Raw genomic sequence first — 17,845 nt, forward strand, 5'->3', positions numbered from 1 at the left:
TTGAGTTTTTTTCATTATATATATATATATATATATATATATATATATATATATTGAAATTTTAAATGTTATAAATATATTTTGGACAAATTTAATTTGTCTTTGACAAAAGTATTTAACAAATTAATTTTTTGGTCTTTTAGAATATTAGACAAATTAATTTTTAAAAAATAAATAAAAAAGTTATTCCTTTATTTTTTAAAAAAAGTTTAGAAGTATAAATTTTCAATCATGTGTTTTAGAAATCAAAGTCTAACTTGTTACTCTTTTATAAATGTTAAAGACTAATTATTGTTTTATTTTATTGAAAACTAATTTATTTATTATTTAAAAAATTAAAGACTAACGTTATCAATTTTTTGTTAAAAATTAATTTATTTCATATAAAAAGAAATGTATTAATATGTATTTTAAAAATATATTTTAAGAATATTAAAGAATATTTTATTAAAATTACTATAATTTTTAAATATTTTTAATATATTAAATATATTAAAAATTTTAAAATTTCTATTATTATATTTTTAAAATATACCTTTATGACACCATATAAATTCTTTTTCAAAAGCAATGACACAAATTGAAAGAAAGAAAATGAGGTCCCACGCATGCAACTCCATTATCAGCTTAATACATGTCATCTAATAATCTTTCTTCAAATCCTCATCGTAATCTCATCACTTCTTTCCATTTCTATAAAAATCTCTCATATTTTGAAGAACTGAACCAAACTTAACTAACATAAACATGGCTGAAGTAGTGAGGAACAAGAGGGTTGTTCTGAGGAACTATGTCACTGGTTTCCCCAAAGAATCAGACATGGAAATTGTGGAAGGAACCATAACTTTGAAGGTTCCAGAAGGTTCCAAGGAGGTGCTGCTCAAGAACCTCTACTTGTCATGTGATCCTTTCATGAGGAATCTCATGAACAAGCCCCAAGGCACTGAGACCAGCAGTGGCCTTAACTATACTTCTGGATCTGTAAGTAGAAATGAACTTCTGAAATTTTTAATGTATTAAATGGATTGAGAACTTCAAAATTTACTCATCAATAATGCTAGATGAACAATCCTTTTTGTGCAACTAAAGCTTGGGAGGTTCACATTTAATCATTTTGTGTTGCTATTGCAAATATGAAAACTTCTTTTAAGTTTTGTACAATGATTGTGCATAGAGAGTTGTTTATCCAAAATTATTCTTGATCGATTTTAAAACCTTAATAAATATGTTTAGGGAACTGGTTAATATTTTAAAAAATATGGGTTTTAATTTGCTATCAAAAGTGTGAAAGTGTATTTGCTACACACCTAACAAAAAAAAAAAAAACTCATGAATGAAGGTACTTAAGCATTGAAAATACTATATTCAGTTATGAAAATACTATATGCACACCAAATTAGTCACTATGTATTTGTGTATAAATACATGAATTGTCTAACTCATTTTCAATGTTTATTTTGTATTTCAATGTGTATTCTATAAAGGTGGCTGATTCACTGACCGATTTTTTGTGTACACGTAGTATGGTTGATTCTGCTATTACTATCAGTTGCAATGTTGATGTGTGTGCAATTTGCAGGCAATAGGTGGGTTTGGTGTGTCCAAGGTGATAGATTCTGGAAGCCCAGATTATAAGTATGGGGATTTAGTATGGGGGCTTACTAAATGGGAGGAGTACAGCTTGGTCCCTTCATCTCAAATAATCTCCAAAATTCAGCACACTGATGGTGTTCCACTTTCTTACTATACTGGAATTCTTGGTATGTATTGAAAAATTCAATCTAACTTTGATTTTGAATGAATCATATGCTTGATTACTGACATGAACTGAAGCTTGAAACTTATGAAATTTTCGTCCGTTATTAAAATAATCTATTGTCTTGGTGGCTGTTTGTAGTCCATTCATATTCCAATCACAATTTTGGTTAAGGTGAAGGCAATAACACTTTAAGTAGTTTTCCTTCTTTCTTCTTTCCTTTTTCTTTTTGGCACTTCATTTTGGAGGTGAACATATATTATATAACATTTTGAGTTGAGTTAGATTCACTCAATTATCGTATAATTGAAATCTTACTGCTTTTATATGTCTATTTAGTACTATTTATGATTTATGATAGTGTACATATATTTTAATTTTTTTGGCCAGAGATTTGGTTTCGTCAGATTGAATGTTGAGAAATCATGAATGCAATCTTCTGTGTTTGTTGTGAAGTGATTATTTCTCAACTATGAAGTTTTCACATGATTATAAATTTGCTTTTGACAATCATGTATCATTAACATTCTATTATTTATAGAAAAATTATGTTCTGCAAGAGGCTGTTACTGGTAGCTAAATTCTCTTATATGTCTATTGCTGCCACCTTTTTTCTTTTTCATTTTCTTCTTCATAAAAATCATTGCTTTGTGGTTTTAATATTAGAGTATTAGACACCTTCATTGTTTTACAATGATTTAATGCAGGCATGCCAGGAGTGACTGCTTATGCAGGTCTCTTTGAAGTAGGCTCTCTCCAAAAAGGGGAGAGAGTTTTCGTTTCGGCTGCTTCCGGCGCAGTCGGCCAACTTGTCGGACAATTCGCTAAACTTACAGATTGTTATGTTGTGGGAAGTGCTGGAAGTAAAGACAAGGTATTGCTTTAATTATTGCATTTATATCTGATTAAAGGAAAAATTGAGACTCAAAATATCAATTAAGTATGGTTTTGTCTTGATATATGTCAATTAGGAATAAGCTAAGGTTCTGTCATGATAAATGATTTGGATAACTAGCCTAAATTGTAAGGAGTTTTAGTTTTTAATGTAACACATCCTGTTTCATTTGTTTACCTAGTAAAAGTAAACTTCCCCCTCAAATTTATGTCTGTTACTAATTGATATCAGGTGGATCTGTTAAAGAATAAATTTGGATTTGATGAAGGTTTTAACTATAAAGAAGAGCCTGACCTCAATGCAGCTTTGAAGAGGTGAGTTCATAACAACTTTAGAAAGTTAAATTTTAGTTTAATTATATTTAAAACCATGGAAAGGGAGTTTTAGACCGTGTAACCTCAACATCATGGGTTCAAGCCGTGAAAAGGTAGAGAAAAGTAAATTAAGTACATAAAACATGAAATCGTAATAAGATTTAAATCGTAAAATTGTCAGACTTAGTACAAATCTTATAAAATCTATTGACTCATTTAAAATCGTAATATTAAAAGATTTTAAGAGTTAAATCGATATTCTAGTTACTAAGCTGATACAATTATGGGGTCAGGTATTTTCCGGAAGGCATTGATGTTTACTTTGAGAATGTGGGAGGAAAGACGCTTGATGCCGTGCTCCTCAACATGAGAGTCCAGGGTCGCATACCGGCTTGTGGAATGATATCGCAGTATAATCTAACTCAACCGGAAGGTGTAACGAATTTGGCTAACATTGTATATAAGAAGATTCGTATGCAGGGTTTTCATTTCTTCGATTATGTTAACCTGTATCCAAAATTCTTGGAGTTTGTCCTCTCTCATCTCAAAGAAGGGAAGATTGTTTATGTGGAAGACATAGCTGAAGGTCTTGAGAACGGCCCTGCAGCCTTGGTTGGCCTTTTTAGCGGTCGCAATTTCGGAAAACAAGTGCTTCTTGTTGCTCCTGAATAAAAACATATGCTTAACACACATGGTTTAAATATAAATGCTTTAAAGACATAGATGCTTGTTTTTAAGTATTTTTCTCTTTTTGGTGGATGATGGAGTGTAACAAAATGTGTATTGCATTTGCACTCATCCTCCTCAGCTATGTAGTAATGTACTGTGAATTGTGTGGACTACTGTACAACCGTAGTAATAATGTATATACAAAGGGGATCCTCCCATAAAGACACAAAAAATGTCTTTTTTTTTTAAGATGTTTTTTAATAATTAAAATTTAATACATATAATCGTTTAAATTATGTTATTTTTGTCAAAATTAGGTCAGACAAATTAATTTGACCGAAAAATAGTGAATCAAATTTTGAATTTGTCTAAATTAATATTATTTTTTATAAAAAATGACTACAATATCCCTATTTTATACAAAATGACTAAAATACTCTTATAATATATATTAATTTTGAGAATTTTAAATTCTAGCCATTTTCTTCTCTATCGTTATAGGGTTAGAATTTAAAGTTTTCAAAATTAATATATATATATATGATAGGGATATTTTAGTTGTATTTTATAATAGAGATATTGTAGTAATTTTTTATAAAAAATATTAATTTATATCGATTTAAAAATTTAATTTATTAATTTTTTTGTTAAACTGATTTATCCAGTCTAATTTTAATAAAAATAATACAATTTTATTGATTATATGTGTTAAATTTTAATTTTTAAAAAATATCTTTAAAAAAAATATTTTTGACATCTTTATCTAAGTGACTCCCATATAGTAATGTGCTTGTGCTATGTTATGGTTAAAAATTTTTTACTTTTGGACAGGGAGTTAACTACTTTACCAATTCAAATTAATTGTTTTGGTTATTGTATTGTGAAGAGTGGAATTATATTCTTTTTTATATTTAGTGTATACCTGCAAAATAAATTATCTATATATAATCAATATATTATTCTACTTTTTGGCTCTTATTTAAAATTTATATTTTTTAATAGAATTAATTTTATTACGTTAAAACCATGGTTCTGTATTATTTTTTTAATTTTATAGAATATAAAATTATATATTTATAATTAATATATTATCTATTAGAGTAAAGGACAAATCCGTCCCTAACTTTTTTTTTCGCGGACATTTTCGTCCCCGAGGTTTGGAAAATACTTTAATGTCCCTGACCCTCCGAAAAAGTGGACATATTTATCCCTCCATTAGAGTCGCTCCGTTTGCCCTTACGGAAAACGGTGACATGGCTTCCGTGGCGCTGACCTGGCCGTTACGAGCTGTCACGTGGGATGGACTTTTGAAAAGAGGACGTATTAGTCATTTCACACCAAAACGTGTAGCGTTTCAAAACAGGACATATTAGTCCTCTCACCCCAAAACGACGCCGTTTCTCCCCCACCCCTCCAAACACACTTTAATCCCCTTCTGCATTTCCAATCAACAATACTTCACCAAATCCAGAAGCAGCAAATTCAGCACTTCCAGTTCTGCAATTCCAGAATCATCAGCAATGCATCCAAAACACATAAACAAAGAATCAACAGAGTAACAAATCGCAGCAACATCAGCGAAATTTCAAGAAAAACGAGAGGCATGAGTCTAAGCAATTTCAGATTCAACAAACAATTCAGCGACATATTCACCAACAACAGAGCACAAATTCAATTTCACAGGCTCAGTTCACAATTTAAACAGTCCAGATTGTGCAATTTATGAAGAACATGTAAGAACTTCTTATAATTCTGGAAAAATTGCTACACTCTCAAATAGAATCAGCAACTTACCAGAAATTGCATATGGAGAAAACGGATCTGAGAGAATAAGAAAAATTATGCAAACATCACCTGAGAGCTTGAAGGAGTGAGAACAGATAAACTCTCCGGTGCATCGATTACATGCCATCGAACACTGAAGCTCCATTTTTCGTCAGAATTTTCGTCTGGAAGCAGTCTAGAGATATGACCAACAGCAACATGAAGATTTCGGCCCACGACATAAATATGGCAATCGCAAGCATTGACAGCAAAAGGCTTGCATATTTGCTCAGGCAAAGGGGGGCCATTTATGGCATCCCAGGAGTCTGTTTCCGTGTCATAGACCTTTAGCTTCAATCTTTCGAGCTCAGAGACAACAAACAAGTGGCCATAAACAACGACACTTGAACCGGTCCAGCCTTTTCTAAGTCCAACAGCCATGTTTTCCCAATTATCTGTTCTGGGATCATAGACTTGTCCCCTTGGAGAGACATAAAAGGGCCATAACCAGCCTTCCTTGACGAGAAGCTTCCCGTTGAGAACTGCTGCATCATAAGATGCCATATTGGTTCCCATGCTGGCCATAGAGCGCCAATTTCCAGTGAGAGGATCCAATACCTTTCTCATCTAAATACACACCTCACCTAAACCCTCCCTTTCACAACTAAACTTGATTTCATTCCCCCCAAAATCCAAATCCTCCTCAACAAACACAAAATTCCCTGACTTTATGAAAGCAACTTCACCACAAAGCCAGTAACTTTACCATCAACTGGAAAGAATTTAACTTTGGAGCACAGAAATACCAATTTACAAAAAGACAAAAGCTTAGAAGCAGCACATAGAAAAAATCTCAGCTTTATCTGAAATAGCAATCACTAAGGACCCCACGGCGGGCCCCACGGAGACGTCGTCGTCCTTGGCGAAAGCATCATCGTCAGTGCGTATGCACTTGTCAAGTATGAAGGGAGTGGGAGCGAGCAAGGGCTTGTGGTCGAGCGAAGACGATGCGGAGGTTGAGGAAGGAGAAGAGAGAGAGCCAGCACCGCCGTGTACAGAGACGGAAACGGAGGAGAAGCTGGCGGGAGTGGAGTGGTTCCGATTCCGGTGGCGGCGATGATTGAGGGCTCGGCCTGGCGGAGGAGCCACTCGATGGTCTAGCCGTTGGACTTGTGGCCGAGCTCCGTCGGATGCCATGGGTTGGAATGCTCCCTTTCTTCCTTCACCCGCTTCACCTTCACACTGCATTCGAAGGATTAGGGCTCAAGGATTTCATAGATTGGGGATGGGGGAGAAACGGCGACGTTTTGGTTCCTGGGAACTAATACGTCCTCTTTTCAAAAGTCCATCCTACGTGGCAGCTCGTAACGGCCAGGTCAGCGCCACGGAGCCACGTCACTGTTTTCCGTCAGGGCAAACGGAGCGACTCTAATGGAGGGGTAAATATGTCCACTTTTTCGGAGGGTCAGAGACATTAAAGTATTTTCCAAACCTCGGGGACGAAAATGTTCGCGAAAAAAAAGGTCAGGGATGGATTTGTCCTTTACTCTATCTATTATCTAGTATATATATAATGGAAATTAGAAGAAATTTAGTATAAAAAATTTATTTTCTAAAATATTTTTGCATCATATACAGTTGTTTTTTTAAAAAAATATTTTTCTATTTTTTAAATTTAAACCTAAAAATTTTTAGTTTACATTTAAATTATTTATCCTCTAAACTAACCTCATATTTATTATTATTTTATATATTCAATAAATAAAAAATAAATTAATACTACTATCTATTTCACAATTAATGCTTAAGATTAAAGTAGACAAAAATAAAATTTTATGTAAATTAAAAAAAATTAATTAAATACATAAAATATTAGAATAAGATTTAAAGTATAAAATTTTCAAACCTAATATAAATTTTTAAATGATAATATAAAAAAATTGTAAGGAATAAATAGAGAATTTAGCTACTATCTATTTCACTGTGCAATGTGCATAACATAACATTATCCCAATTCCAAGTCGCTGAAGCGGATAGAATTGATAGTGAAGAGGAGCATACGGCTTTAAGCGAGGTAAGCATGGCTCTGGTGTGTGGTTCCGCGTCGGTGACGTTCCCTTCATCTTCTTTCCCACGTCACAGCCACAGGAATACCTCTTCCTCTTCCTCTTCCTCATTGGTTGGGTTACAATTTCCATTTCACAAGCTGGTATCCTTATCATTATCTCCCTCTTCTTCTTCCAACACCAATGCAAGGACCCTCCGTATCCATTCTCAGCAGCAAGATTCTTCAATCCTTCCTCCAGAACAAGATCCACGCTTCCTCTGCGTCGAACCCGAACCCCGATTCAAAGGCCCGGTGCCACTTCTTTCTCTACTCTTTTGTTTTAGCTTCTTAGTAGGTTTCTATGGAATAAGCTTTCTCAATGTTGTGCACAAACTCCAATGAGTTGTTAGTAAAAGCACTGGTTAGTAACAGGTTTTGTGAATTAAGACTTGATTTGTCACACTGTATATTGTTTGGATAGTTTTAGTGAAATTCATTGCTGGAATCCAAAACCTGCAAAAAAGAGCCGAAAAGTTAGTGTGGAAGTTTCCAATTTTTGTGTTTTTAAAATTGTGCTTTGTGATAACCTAATCAGCTTGTAATTGAAGGACAATACCCTATAGAACTGCAGATATAATTGTAATTTAGCCTATCTTTACTTTGTCATAACCTAATCAGCTTCAAATTGTATTCGTAATTTCTTCTTCATCTCTGTCTTTAGTTGTTATACTTGTGGTTTGTGTTATATCAGCCCTATATTATCACTGAAAATTCAAAAAACTTAGTAAACTGAGTAAGTGATGATCCGGTGTCTGTTAAAAGATGCATGCATTTTCTACTCTTTTTTTTTTTTTTTTTTTTTTTTTTCATTTGAGTAAAGCTGTTGCTGTCTGTAGAGTCTTTTCGTAATGAAGTTTAAACGGTTCTAATATGTAAAGAAAATTGCAGGACATTTGGAACAAGACCTGGTATCCAAAAGCTGCCGATCATGTTAATACGGAGAAAACATGGTATGTTGTTGATGCTACAGACAAAGTTCTTGGCAGACTGGCGTCAACGATTGCTATTCATATCCGAGGGAAAAATCTAGAAACCTATACTCCCAGCGTGGACATGGGTGCATTTGTAATTGTGGTATGTATTGCAGCATAAATTTTTTTGCTATTTGCAGTAGAAGCTCTCAGTCCAAGATTTTAATACGTATGCTAAAATAACCTTGTTGGTTTTGAAAACTTTTTATCTGTTCCTCTTTTATTTTTGGGGTTGAAGTTACAATGAGAATGAAGTAGTAGCTGAGAATGAATATTCTACTTCCCTAAACATTTCTCATGTCATTTATAAATGAACCTTGGATTACCTTGACATTTCTTTTTTCATGCCAATGTATGGTTTTAAGTCATGATTGGAAATCTCTTAATTAAGCCCTGAATATAGTTATGTATATTGTTTTGGATAGTTTTGGTTGCTGCAATATCCTCCTTGGTATGCAATATGTAAATCTGAAGATAGGAACTCTTCTACATTTTCTTTCTTCCTGTATATATATATTCTGAGAAATTTTTTGTATGCATTTTAAGTTTGACACACATTATTACTTATTAGGTATGAGGATGACTTGTGGTGCAATGATATTTTCCAATATTTCAATAATCCTTACTTATTATAAGAAAGGGAAAAAAGAGGAAACATGCTCTTCTTCATAATCATAGGGAACCCCTGTATTGTGGTTATACTCTCTTACATTGACCCTCCGTTTATATTTATTGCAAGGAAATTTTTATGCATTTGAATTTTTGCTTAAATTATAGTTACTAGTACATGATTTATGAGCCAATGGTATTTTCCAATGTTTCAATAACCTGTAATGGAAATAGCTTTTGCTTCATGGGGAATCCTTTATATTGTGGCCATACTCACTTATAATATAATTATCCATTTTACCACCCTGACCCCCCTTCTTGAAGTTTTGGTCTATGGAATTTCTACTTGAATCGTATTTTCTTTTATTTTAATTGACGTAAACAAGCTAAGGTCTGAATCTCTTCTATTTTGATTTGGGATTCAAAAGGTGAATGCTGAAAAGGTTGCTGTATCTGGGAAAAAGAGAACCCAAAAGCTTTACAGGAGGCACTCTGGTAGACCTGGTGGTATGAAAGTAGAGACATTTGCTCAACTGCAGAACAGAATTCCTGAAAGAATTATCGAACATGCTGTTCGTGGCATGCTTCCGAAGGGGAGGGTAGGTCACATACACATACTATGCTATTGTTGATATAATTCTAAAATATGTGATTAACTTTCACAACATATCTCATGCAAGATATGTCACCATAACCGAAAAGGTTCACTAATTGACTTAGGAATCTAAGTTTTGGTTTGAATTTTGAAAGCCAGGCTCAGATCTTTGAAGAAAATACCTTCATGGTCATACTTTGGGGTTGGATAATCTTTTCGGGTCCATTGAGTATTTGTTTTAGGACAAAAACACACAGATTCTGAGAAACAAAATTGTTTGGAGGACATAAATACAGAAACAGCCAAAAGTATTTTTAGTTGAATTTAATTTTCATGTCCTGTTAGTGTAAAATAATTTTACACAGACAACCAATCTTGTATTGTCACTTCAACAAAAGTAACTAATTTTCAAACCCACATCCCACTACTTAAAAGATCATCTAAATGCATGAATTTGATTGGATGATTGTAAATTTACACGGTTAGAACATCAAAATTGAACTTTTTTTAATTTGGGATAAAGTATCTTTGATTTTCTGTCCACAAAAAACTGGAGACACAACTTTTCTGTAGTGTCTCTGTTTCTATATTTTCTCTCTTAATAAACTTACTAAATGCAGCCTTGTAAGTGGTTTAGTAGGACAGGAGAACTCTTGTGTTGGAGAAATATTCAATTTTTCTTAGACAAAAGATTATTTCTCTTTAATAAAATGTACAATAATGAAGGTTTTGTGTATGCAGCTTGGGAGGAGGCTATTCACCCACCTGAAGGTTTATGAGGGTCCAGATCATCCTCATGCTGCGCAGAAGCCCATCGAACTGCCAATTCAGGATAAGAGAATATATTTACAGAGATAGAGAAACAGAAAGAAATGCATTTATAAGAGTTTATTTCGTAGATCATTGAGTTACTGGCCTCATGTCTTTCATTTAATGTTTATATTGTCTGTAGATGTATTCGATTATGGTGTTGTTTTTGCTAAAGGTCCGTGGTTTGACTCTTAGAGATATGTAATTTGTGTTTTTCTAATTTGATTCCAGTTAATGGCAACGTATTACATTTTTTATTTTTCTTTTTTAATTTTTTTGAAGAAAGCGTTTTCCTTTTTCTGTCCTTAACGGTTTGCTATGGACAAATTATATTTATTGGTGGAAATTCAGATTTAGTTAACTTTATGTAAAATTAATAGTTGAAAACTGGTAAATAACAAATTATTTAACAACTGTTAATTATTAACTTTATATGAATTTTTACTTTTATTAAAAATTATATATTAGGTACAAGTACAACAAAGCATCAATGACTTAGGAAGAGAAAATCGAGGTGGTGTTATCTTCCTCAACCATGGCCTTGCCAATACTATAACAAGATACTCTTTCACAATCCAACAAACTTATTGTTCTTTTAAGTTGTAACAACTCTTTGAAATAAGAGAGTTCTTCATTGTTAATACTTAACCATGACAAATTCAATACAAACAATATAGGTCATATCCTAATCCATCTAAGTTCATATGCTGAATCTTACATAACACTGAGACAACTTCAGTAGCATCCTTTGAAACCCTCCCACAATTGCTCAAACCTTTCATCTTCAAGTTGGGGCAACTAAAGCAAGCTTAGTGACAACCAAATGAGAATTTATAACCAAACAATCCTCTTCCATCTTCTACTTCCTAATTACAAAATTAAAAACAGCCTAATAATATATATATATATTTAATAAAATTATAAAAACTAATAGAATAATTAAATCTATTAAAAATAAATTAAATTATATATATTTATACCTAAATATAACACATATATAATAATTAATTTAGTGATTAATTTTTGACGTATACATAGCATTTTTTATTCTAATTATTATCATATTTAATTATATATGTAGGGTAAATATTCCAGTGGACCATAAAACTTGCCAATTGGGTATAGCCTTTTTCTTAATATCATGTTTCCTCCTATAACGTCCTGCAAGGCTAATGTTAATGCAGATGAACAAATAAATAAATTTTGGCCGTTATAAATTGGGTAGAAATTAAGCACATTGTGTGATAATTTCGAACCTAATCTTGCATTAACAACGGCTTTTCGTTTTTGGAAATAACAAATTAACCTCTTCCTCCTTAAGTATATTAGTATTTTTAAAATTAAGTACAAAGATACTTGAATCTTTTTAAGATCAAATTCAAAGTTTAATTTTTAACACCATTAAACAACAATAATAATCCAAGCCAACTTTCAAATCGTAATATTTGATTTATGTATTAAAATATTTATCTGAATTCTATTAAAAGATATTTAATTAAATTAAGATAAAGATGTATCGGAAATACCAATCAATAACAAATCAGAACCAAATTTAAAACTATCTTATGGTTTAGATAAAGATTGGATCAGTTAACAAAAGATTTTTTCCTTGTAAGACTCTATAAAAAGCTACACAGCCATAGAGTAATACAATTAAACCAGCTATCGGAAATCAAGATCTTTCACTACCTTGCAATGGAATTCACCTCTTTTTCATGGGAAATCAATTCCATTGAATACCCACCCATACCACAAGAATGCTTTTTCCATGATTTCTTCTCCATCATCTTCAGTTTCACCAAAGAATTGATCCAAATTACCCAGCCCGCAGACCAAACCTCTGACTTTGACTTTTCGTCTTCTACAACTACGACTGCCAATGAAGCTTTCTTGGTTCCCTTCCATGTCCTGTGTAATCGTAACGGTGAAAACACCGCATTTTTACATGAAATCTTCTCTTCGGTGCCTATATCCTCTCAGTTATTGGACCAAATTTTACCTGACATGGGTGAAACCGCAAGAACAATTCTAAGTCGTGAAGGGCGTGAATCCGGCATGCCAGAGATTACTGTGAACCTTTATGTTACGACGCACATTGTTGTGGAAGATTCTGATTTCTACAATGATGATCTCCGTCAAGATGTTCCTGAACTAGCCCGACTCGTGAATCTGTTGGAGAGACCCAAAATTGATAAGCGAGATGATGATGCTGAAGAATGCAGTATTTGCTTGGAAGAGTTTGGACATGGTATTGAAGATTCGAGTGTAGAAGTTGTTCGCACAAGTTGCTCGCATGTTTTTCACGAACGCTGCATGTTCCGTTGGCTCCGACGTTGTGCCGACCATCAATCGCCGTATTCTTGCCCATTGTGCCGCTGCATCATATTTCCAACTTCACAGAGAGATGAATAGGTTCTTTGAAGGAACTCTTCTTTTTTTAGTTTTTAGTGTTCTGTTAGGGTTCTTTAATTTGTTTTTCACTAAGATTTATGTTCTGCTTATGTAGCATTATTATTCAGATAGGATAAATCTCCAACCTTAAAGTATAATTTTAAGAGTTGTTTTGTTAAATATTTGAGAATTATTTTAATACAGTGGAAGTTTTATCGGAGAAATCTTCCCACCTTATACTCCTAGTACACATAACCAGCATCCATTTTGGGAAGCCTAACCACAAGAGTTCGCAAGTTTATGCAGAAGAATTAGCTTTATATATGTTGTAACATTGCATGTGTTAAATACCCTTTTATATAGTATCATTTCAAACAACTTGAGTAAGACAATTTGAATATAACTCAATAATACACTTTTATTATTCTCTTAGTGTCTTGTTTCTGACAGCATGCATCCCTGGCTTTTGAAATCACAACTCAACTTGTCTAAAATCTAAATGGTACTTAAATACTTAATAAGATTTAAACTCGTGTTTTACTGATTTACGAGAAGCTAAAAATCACACACAGACGTAAAAGGTTAAGGTAGCTACTCCAATGAAGATTTTATCATTATTATTGTGCAAAAATACTTTATTTTGACCATTGAATGAAAAATTGGATGGTTTGATTTTTATAAAAGTGTTACTTTTATATAAAGTGTGGTCAAACAAATAAGTTACACATTTTAAACAAAGATCATCATAAAAATATGTTTTTGGCATCTTCATTTAAATAGTTGTCAAAAAGTTAATAGTTAAAAATCGATGGATGACAATTTAATTAGATATATTAAATTACCTAGTGATTTTTAACTATCAACTTACGCAAAACTAAAATAAATTAATTTTTATATATAAAAAAATATTTCATAAAAAGCTTTAAAAATTAATGTTAAATTTAAATAAATTAAAATTCTAAAGATATTATATATTTTAATATTGGTTTAATTATTCTGTTAGTCTTTATAGTTTTATAAAATTTGTAATTAAGTTCCTATATTTTTTTTTAATTTGATCCTTACACCATTTTTTTTAATTAGGTCTCTCTTGACAGTAATTAGTTTAATTGTATAGGGACCCAATTAAAAAAAATTGGTACAAAAAGCCAAATAAAATGAAAAAAAGTATAGGAATCCAATTTAAAATAAAAATTTGGTACAAGGACTCAATTAAAAGAAAAAAAAGTATAGTGATCTAATTAAAAATTTTGCGAAACTATAGGGACCAACAGAGTAATTAAACCTTTAATAATATTTAAAAAAAAATTATTAGCTAATATATATGTTTAACAAATTTAAATGGGTTAATAGTCGTCAAATTAGTCCCTAAAAGATAAGACATTCTTCAAATTCATCTCTCAAAGATTTTTTCAATCAAATTGGTCCTTTAAAGATTACAAATTAATCATATTTGTCTTCCAGTCACTTCATTAACAATTTTTTTCAAAAATTGATGTTGTAAAACGCACGTTATATATATATATATATAATACTTAATATGTCTAATTGGATATTGACCAAATATGTTTATGAAAATTTATTAATTTAGTCATTTTTTTTAGTCAACGTCTAACTGAAACATGTTATATGTCATGTATGCTATATATCAGTTAACATTTCACATCATTAATTGTTGACGAAAATTGTGAGTGGAATAACTGAAAGACAGATATGATTAACGTAATTTTAGGGACGAATTTAAAAAATATTTTATCTTTCAGAGACTAATTTGACTATTAATCCAAATTTAAATACTGCAATATAAGAATGCAATTATTAGATGTAATATAAATATGAATGTAATATTTTAATAATTAAAAATAATATTATTTTTTCATAAATTATGATATTATGTTTTTTTAACATTATTATTATAATTAAATAATATTAAAAAATTAAATTATTAAAAAAAACAATATGCAAATGACAAAGGTAATATGTAACTAAGAAACATAATCATATCAAAAATTAAAAAATTTAAAATATTATAAGAATATAATTAAAAAACATAATCATATGAAAAATTAAAAAATTTAAAATATTATAAAAATATCATATATTATAGTATTTTAGGATTAGAGTTCATCACTCAGCATATAGTGAACAAATTGTTCAGCAAACTAAAATAAAGAATCATGGTCATTAACTAAATTTTTTAAATAATTGTGAAAAACATTAGCAAAAGAAAGAGGATAAAAAATGAAATGCATGAGATTATGTAAGGGGAGATAAAAAAGATGTTGAAGTGAATATTAATTTATATAATAGATATGAATATAGATGATGGTAAAAAAAGAGAATAAATTATATTTTATTAAAATAAAGCTCTACATCTAAGAAAAATTCTTATCAAAATTTATCCAAGTTGTTGTAACAACTTTTTAAATCACGCGCTCCTTCTCCTTCTCCTTCTCCATTTCTTTCTCTTTCTCCTTCTCATCCTTCTCGTATTTCTTCTTCTTTTTCTAAATTTGCGCAGGTTCTTCTTCTTCTCTTCTTCTTCTCTTTCTCTTTCTTCTTCTTCTTTCAACGAAGCACACGCAGACTTCTTCTTTCAAATTTGCACACGCGCAGATTTTTCTTCTTTTCTTCTTCTTCTCCTCCTCTATCAAATTCAAAATTGATTTCTGTATAATGAACCGAATACGTTATTAAGGTGAAACAATTGTATAGTACTAAATGAACGGAACATCATCTATTATATAAAATCAAATTCAAAACAGCTTTCTACATAATGAAGCGAACAAGTTATTAAGGTGAAACATTTGTATAGTACTAAATGAACGGAACATTATCCATTATATAAAATCAAATTCAAAACACTTGTGTCTACAATTTAGAGATTATCAGTTCAATTCAATTCATAATGAACCGAACATGTTATTATGGTGAAACAATTGTATAGTACTAAATGAATGGAACATTATCCATTGTATAAGTTCAAATTCGAACAGCTTTATGCATAATGAACCGAACACGTTATTATAGTGAAACAATTGTATAGTACTTGATCCGTCACCTTATAACTCGGTCTTTATTGTGCATTATGAGTTATAACTCGGCATTAATTATCATTTATTCTTTGCTTGTAACCGACACCTTCATTACCGACTTAATGATCATCATTTCAATCTTGATGACCAAACGGTCATAACATGAATATCATTCATCAATTCTATGCCTATAAAAGGAACCTTCTATATCTAATCTCAAGAGGCAACATGATAAGTTCTATAAGTTCCATATCATGTCTTACATTCTATATTCATAGAATTATTACACACAACACATGATAACTTCTATTTCATGTCTTACATTCTATATTCATAGAATTATTCATATACCTCTTAAACACTTACTGACTTGAGCGTCGGAGTGTCTTTTGCAGGTACCCACCCCTTGTTCTCTCCTTGCCGACGTATAACTCATCCCGACGAGAAGCTTGAAGACATACATCGACGGACGAGCTATACACTGGCCAAACTCAGCAAGAACAGTACTAAATTAACGGAACATTATCCATTATATAAAATCAAATTCAAAATAGCTTTCTGCATGATGAACCGAACACGTTATTAAGGTGAAATAATTGTATAGTACTAAATGAACGGAACATTATCCATTATATAAAATCAAATTTTCAAAAAGCACATGTGTCTATAATTTAGATATTATCAATTCAATTCAGAACATCTGCGTCCATTCAATTCAATTCAATTTAGCAATTGCATTCTATTCAATTTGATTGAAAAAATAATCTATTAGCAAAATATTGGTGTTGTTGGTGATGGCGATAACGAAAGAGGAGAAGAAGAAGTAGAGGAGGAGGAGGAGGAGGAGAAGAAGATTCTGCGTGCGCGAAGAATAAGGAAGAGGAGGAGGAGGAGGAAGAGGAGATATGCGTGAATTTAAAAGAAGAAGAATATGACGTATGCGTGTATTTAGAAGAAGAAGAAGCGCGAGGAAGGAGAAGAAGATAAAACGTGTGTAATAACGTTCTTTTAATGAGAATGGTTTTTGTTGATGTTGGACCTACTTGGATGAAAAAAATACTTAGATGTGTAGCATAACTGCATAATCCATTTTATTAATTAATTTATATCTATTAAAAAAAATAATATTATTAAAAATATATTGAGTAACTTACATAGGAATAAAAAATAAAAAAATAAAAAATAATACTAAACATTATATAAAAAGAATAAAAGGTGATATGATAATAAAAAATTATAAAATAACAATTTTACTAAAATATTTATATAATAATATTAAAAATTGTCTAATATATAAAGAGTTTATTGTATTGTTATTTAATAATTTTACTAAAATATTTATGTGAGCTGAAATGCATGTTGTTCTAAATTAACTTTTCTTAATTAGCTTTTATAATGGTTGATACTCTCAATAATTTTAGTTGGGTGAAAGGTACGTGAATACGTGATAAAAATATCGGAGACTTTATTTTAATGAAAATTTTTTATTTATATAAATTTTAATGTAGAACATAAATTTTAAAAAATATTTGATGTGTTCTAAAACTTTATAGCATTTTGCTTTAAATGAAAATGTCTTAGGGTATTGACCTGCAGTACAAAAAGACTGAGCTTTCAAGTTTCAAGCAAGGAAGAACTTTTAAGGGTGGAATTAATGCTGGAACTTATAATGATCCATATCTCACTGCATTTATAATTAATAACGCCTCTTGCCTTTCCATATTAAATTATTAATGTATTTTTAAAAAAAATTAATAATAATATACTTTTATTTTCATTGTGTATAAATATATTAAATGATGAAAATTTAACTTCATATAAAATTGATAATTGAGAGTTATTAAATAAAAATTTAGTCAAATCTATTAAATCATTCCACAGATATCATATTGGCATGAAATTAACACCTGAATTTTTTACTTTATTCAT

General features: G+C 31.0%; 3 protein-coding genes and 1 pseudogene across 3 annotated transcripts; 3 read left to right on the forward strand and 1 right to left on the reverse strand.

Moving 5' to 3' along the window:
• The first annotated feature begins 547 nt into the window (after positions 1-547).
• On the forward strand, positions 548-3,930 carry LOC107619028 (2-alkenal reductase (NADP(+)-dependent)). Its single transcript, XM_016321233.2, has 5 exons — positions 548-981; positions 1,580-1,760; positions 2,464-2,630; positions 2,883-2,965; positions 3,259-3,930. The coding sequence occupies exons 1-5, from the start codon at positions 748-750 to the stop codon at positions 3,635-3,637; spliced, it is 1,044 nt and encodes a 347-aa protein (XP_016176719.1). The 5' UTR covers positions 548-747; the 3' UTR covers positions 3,638-3,930.
• A 1,128-nt stretch (positions 3,931-5,058) lies between these two features.
• On the reverse strand, positions 5,059-6,025 carry LOC107615002 (F-box/kelch-repeat protein At1g30090 pseudogene; annotated as a pseudogene).
• A 1,317-nt stretch (positions 6,026-7,342) lies between these two features.
• On the forward strand, positions 7,343-10,747 carry EMB1473 (Ribosomal protein L13 family protein). Its single transcript, XM_016320403.3, has 4 exons — positions 7,343-7,757; positions 8,394-8,579; positions 9,514-9,684; positions 10,422-10,747. The coding sequence occupies exons 1-4, from the start codon at positions 7,479-7,481 to the stop codon at positions 10,536-10,538; spliced, it is 753 nt and encodes a 250-aa protein (XP_016175889.2). The 5' UTR covers positions 7,343-7,478; the 3' UTR covers positions 10,539-10,747.
• A 1,438-nt stretch (positions 10,748-12,185) lies between these two features.
• LOC107615003 (uncharacterized) lies at positions 12,186-12,902 on the forward strand. The gene has a single exon (XM_016317125.1). The coding sequence runs from the start codon at positions 12,186-12,188 to the stop codon at positions 12,900-12,902; it is 717 nt and encodes a 238-aa protein (XP_016172611.1).
• Positions 12,903-17,845: the final 4,943 nt, after the last annotated feature.

The sequence above is a fragment of the Arachis ipaensis genome, chromosome B9, assembly GCF_059453495.1.
Source record: "Arachis ipaensis isolate K30076 ecotype BB chromosome B9, ASM5945349v1, whole genome shotgun sequence".
Taxonomy (NCBI): domain Eukaryota; kingdom Viridiplantae; phylum Streptophyta; class Magnoliopsida; order Fabales; family Fabaceae; genus Arachis; species Arachis ipaensis.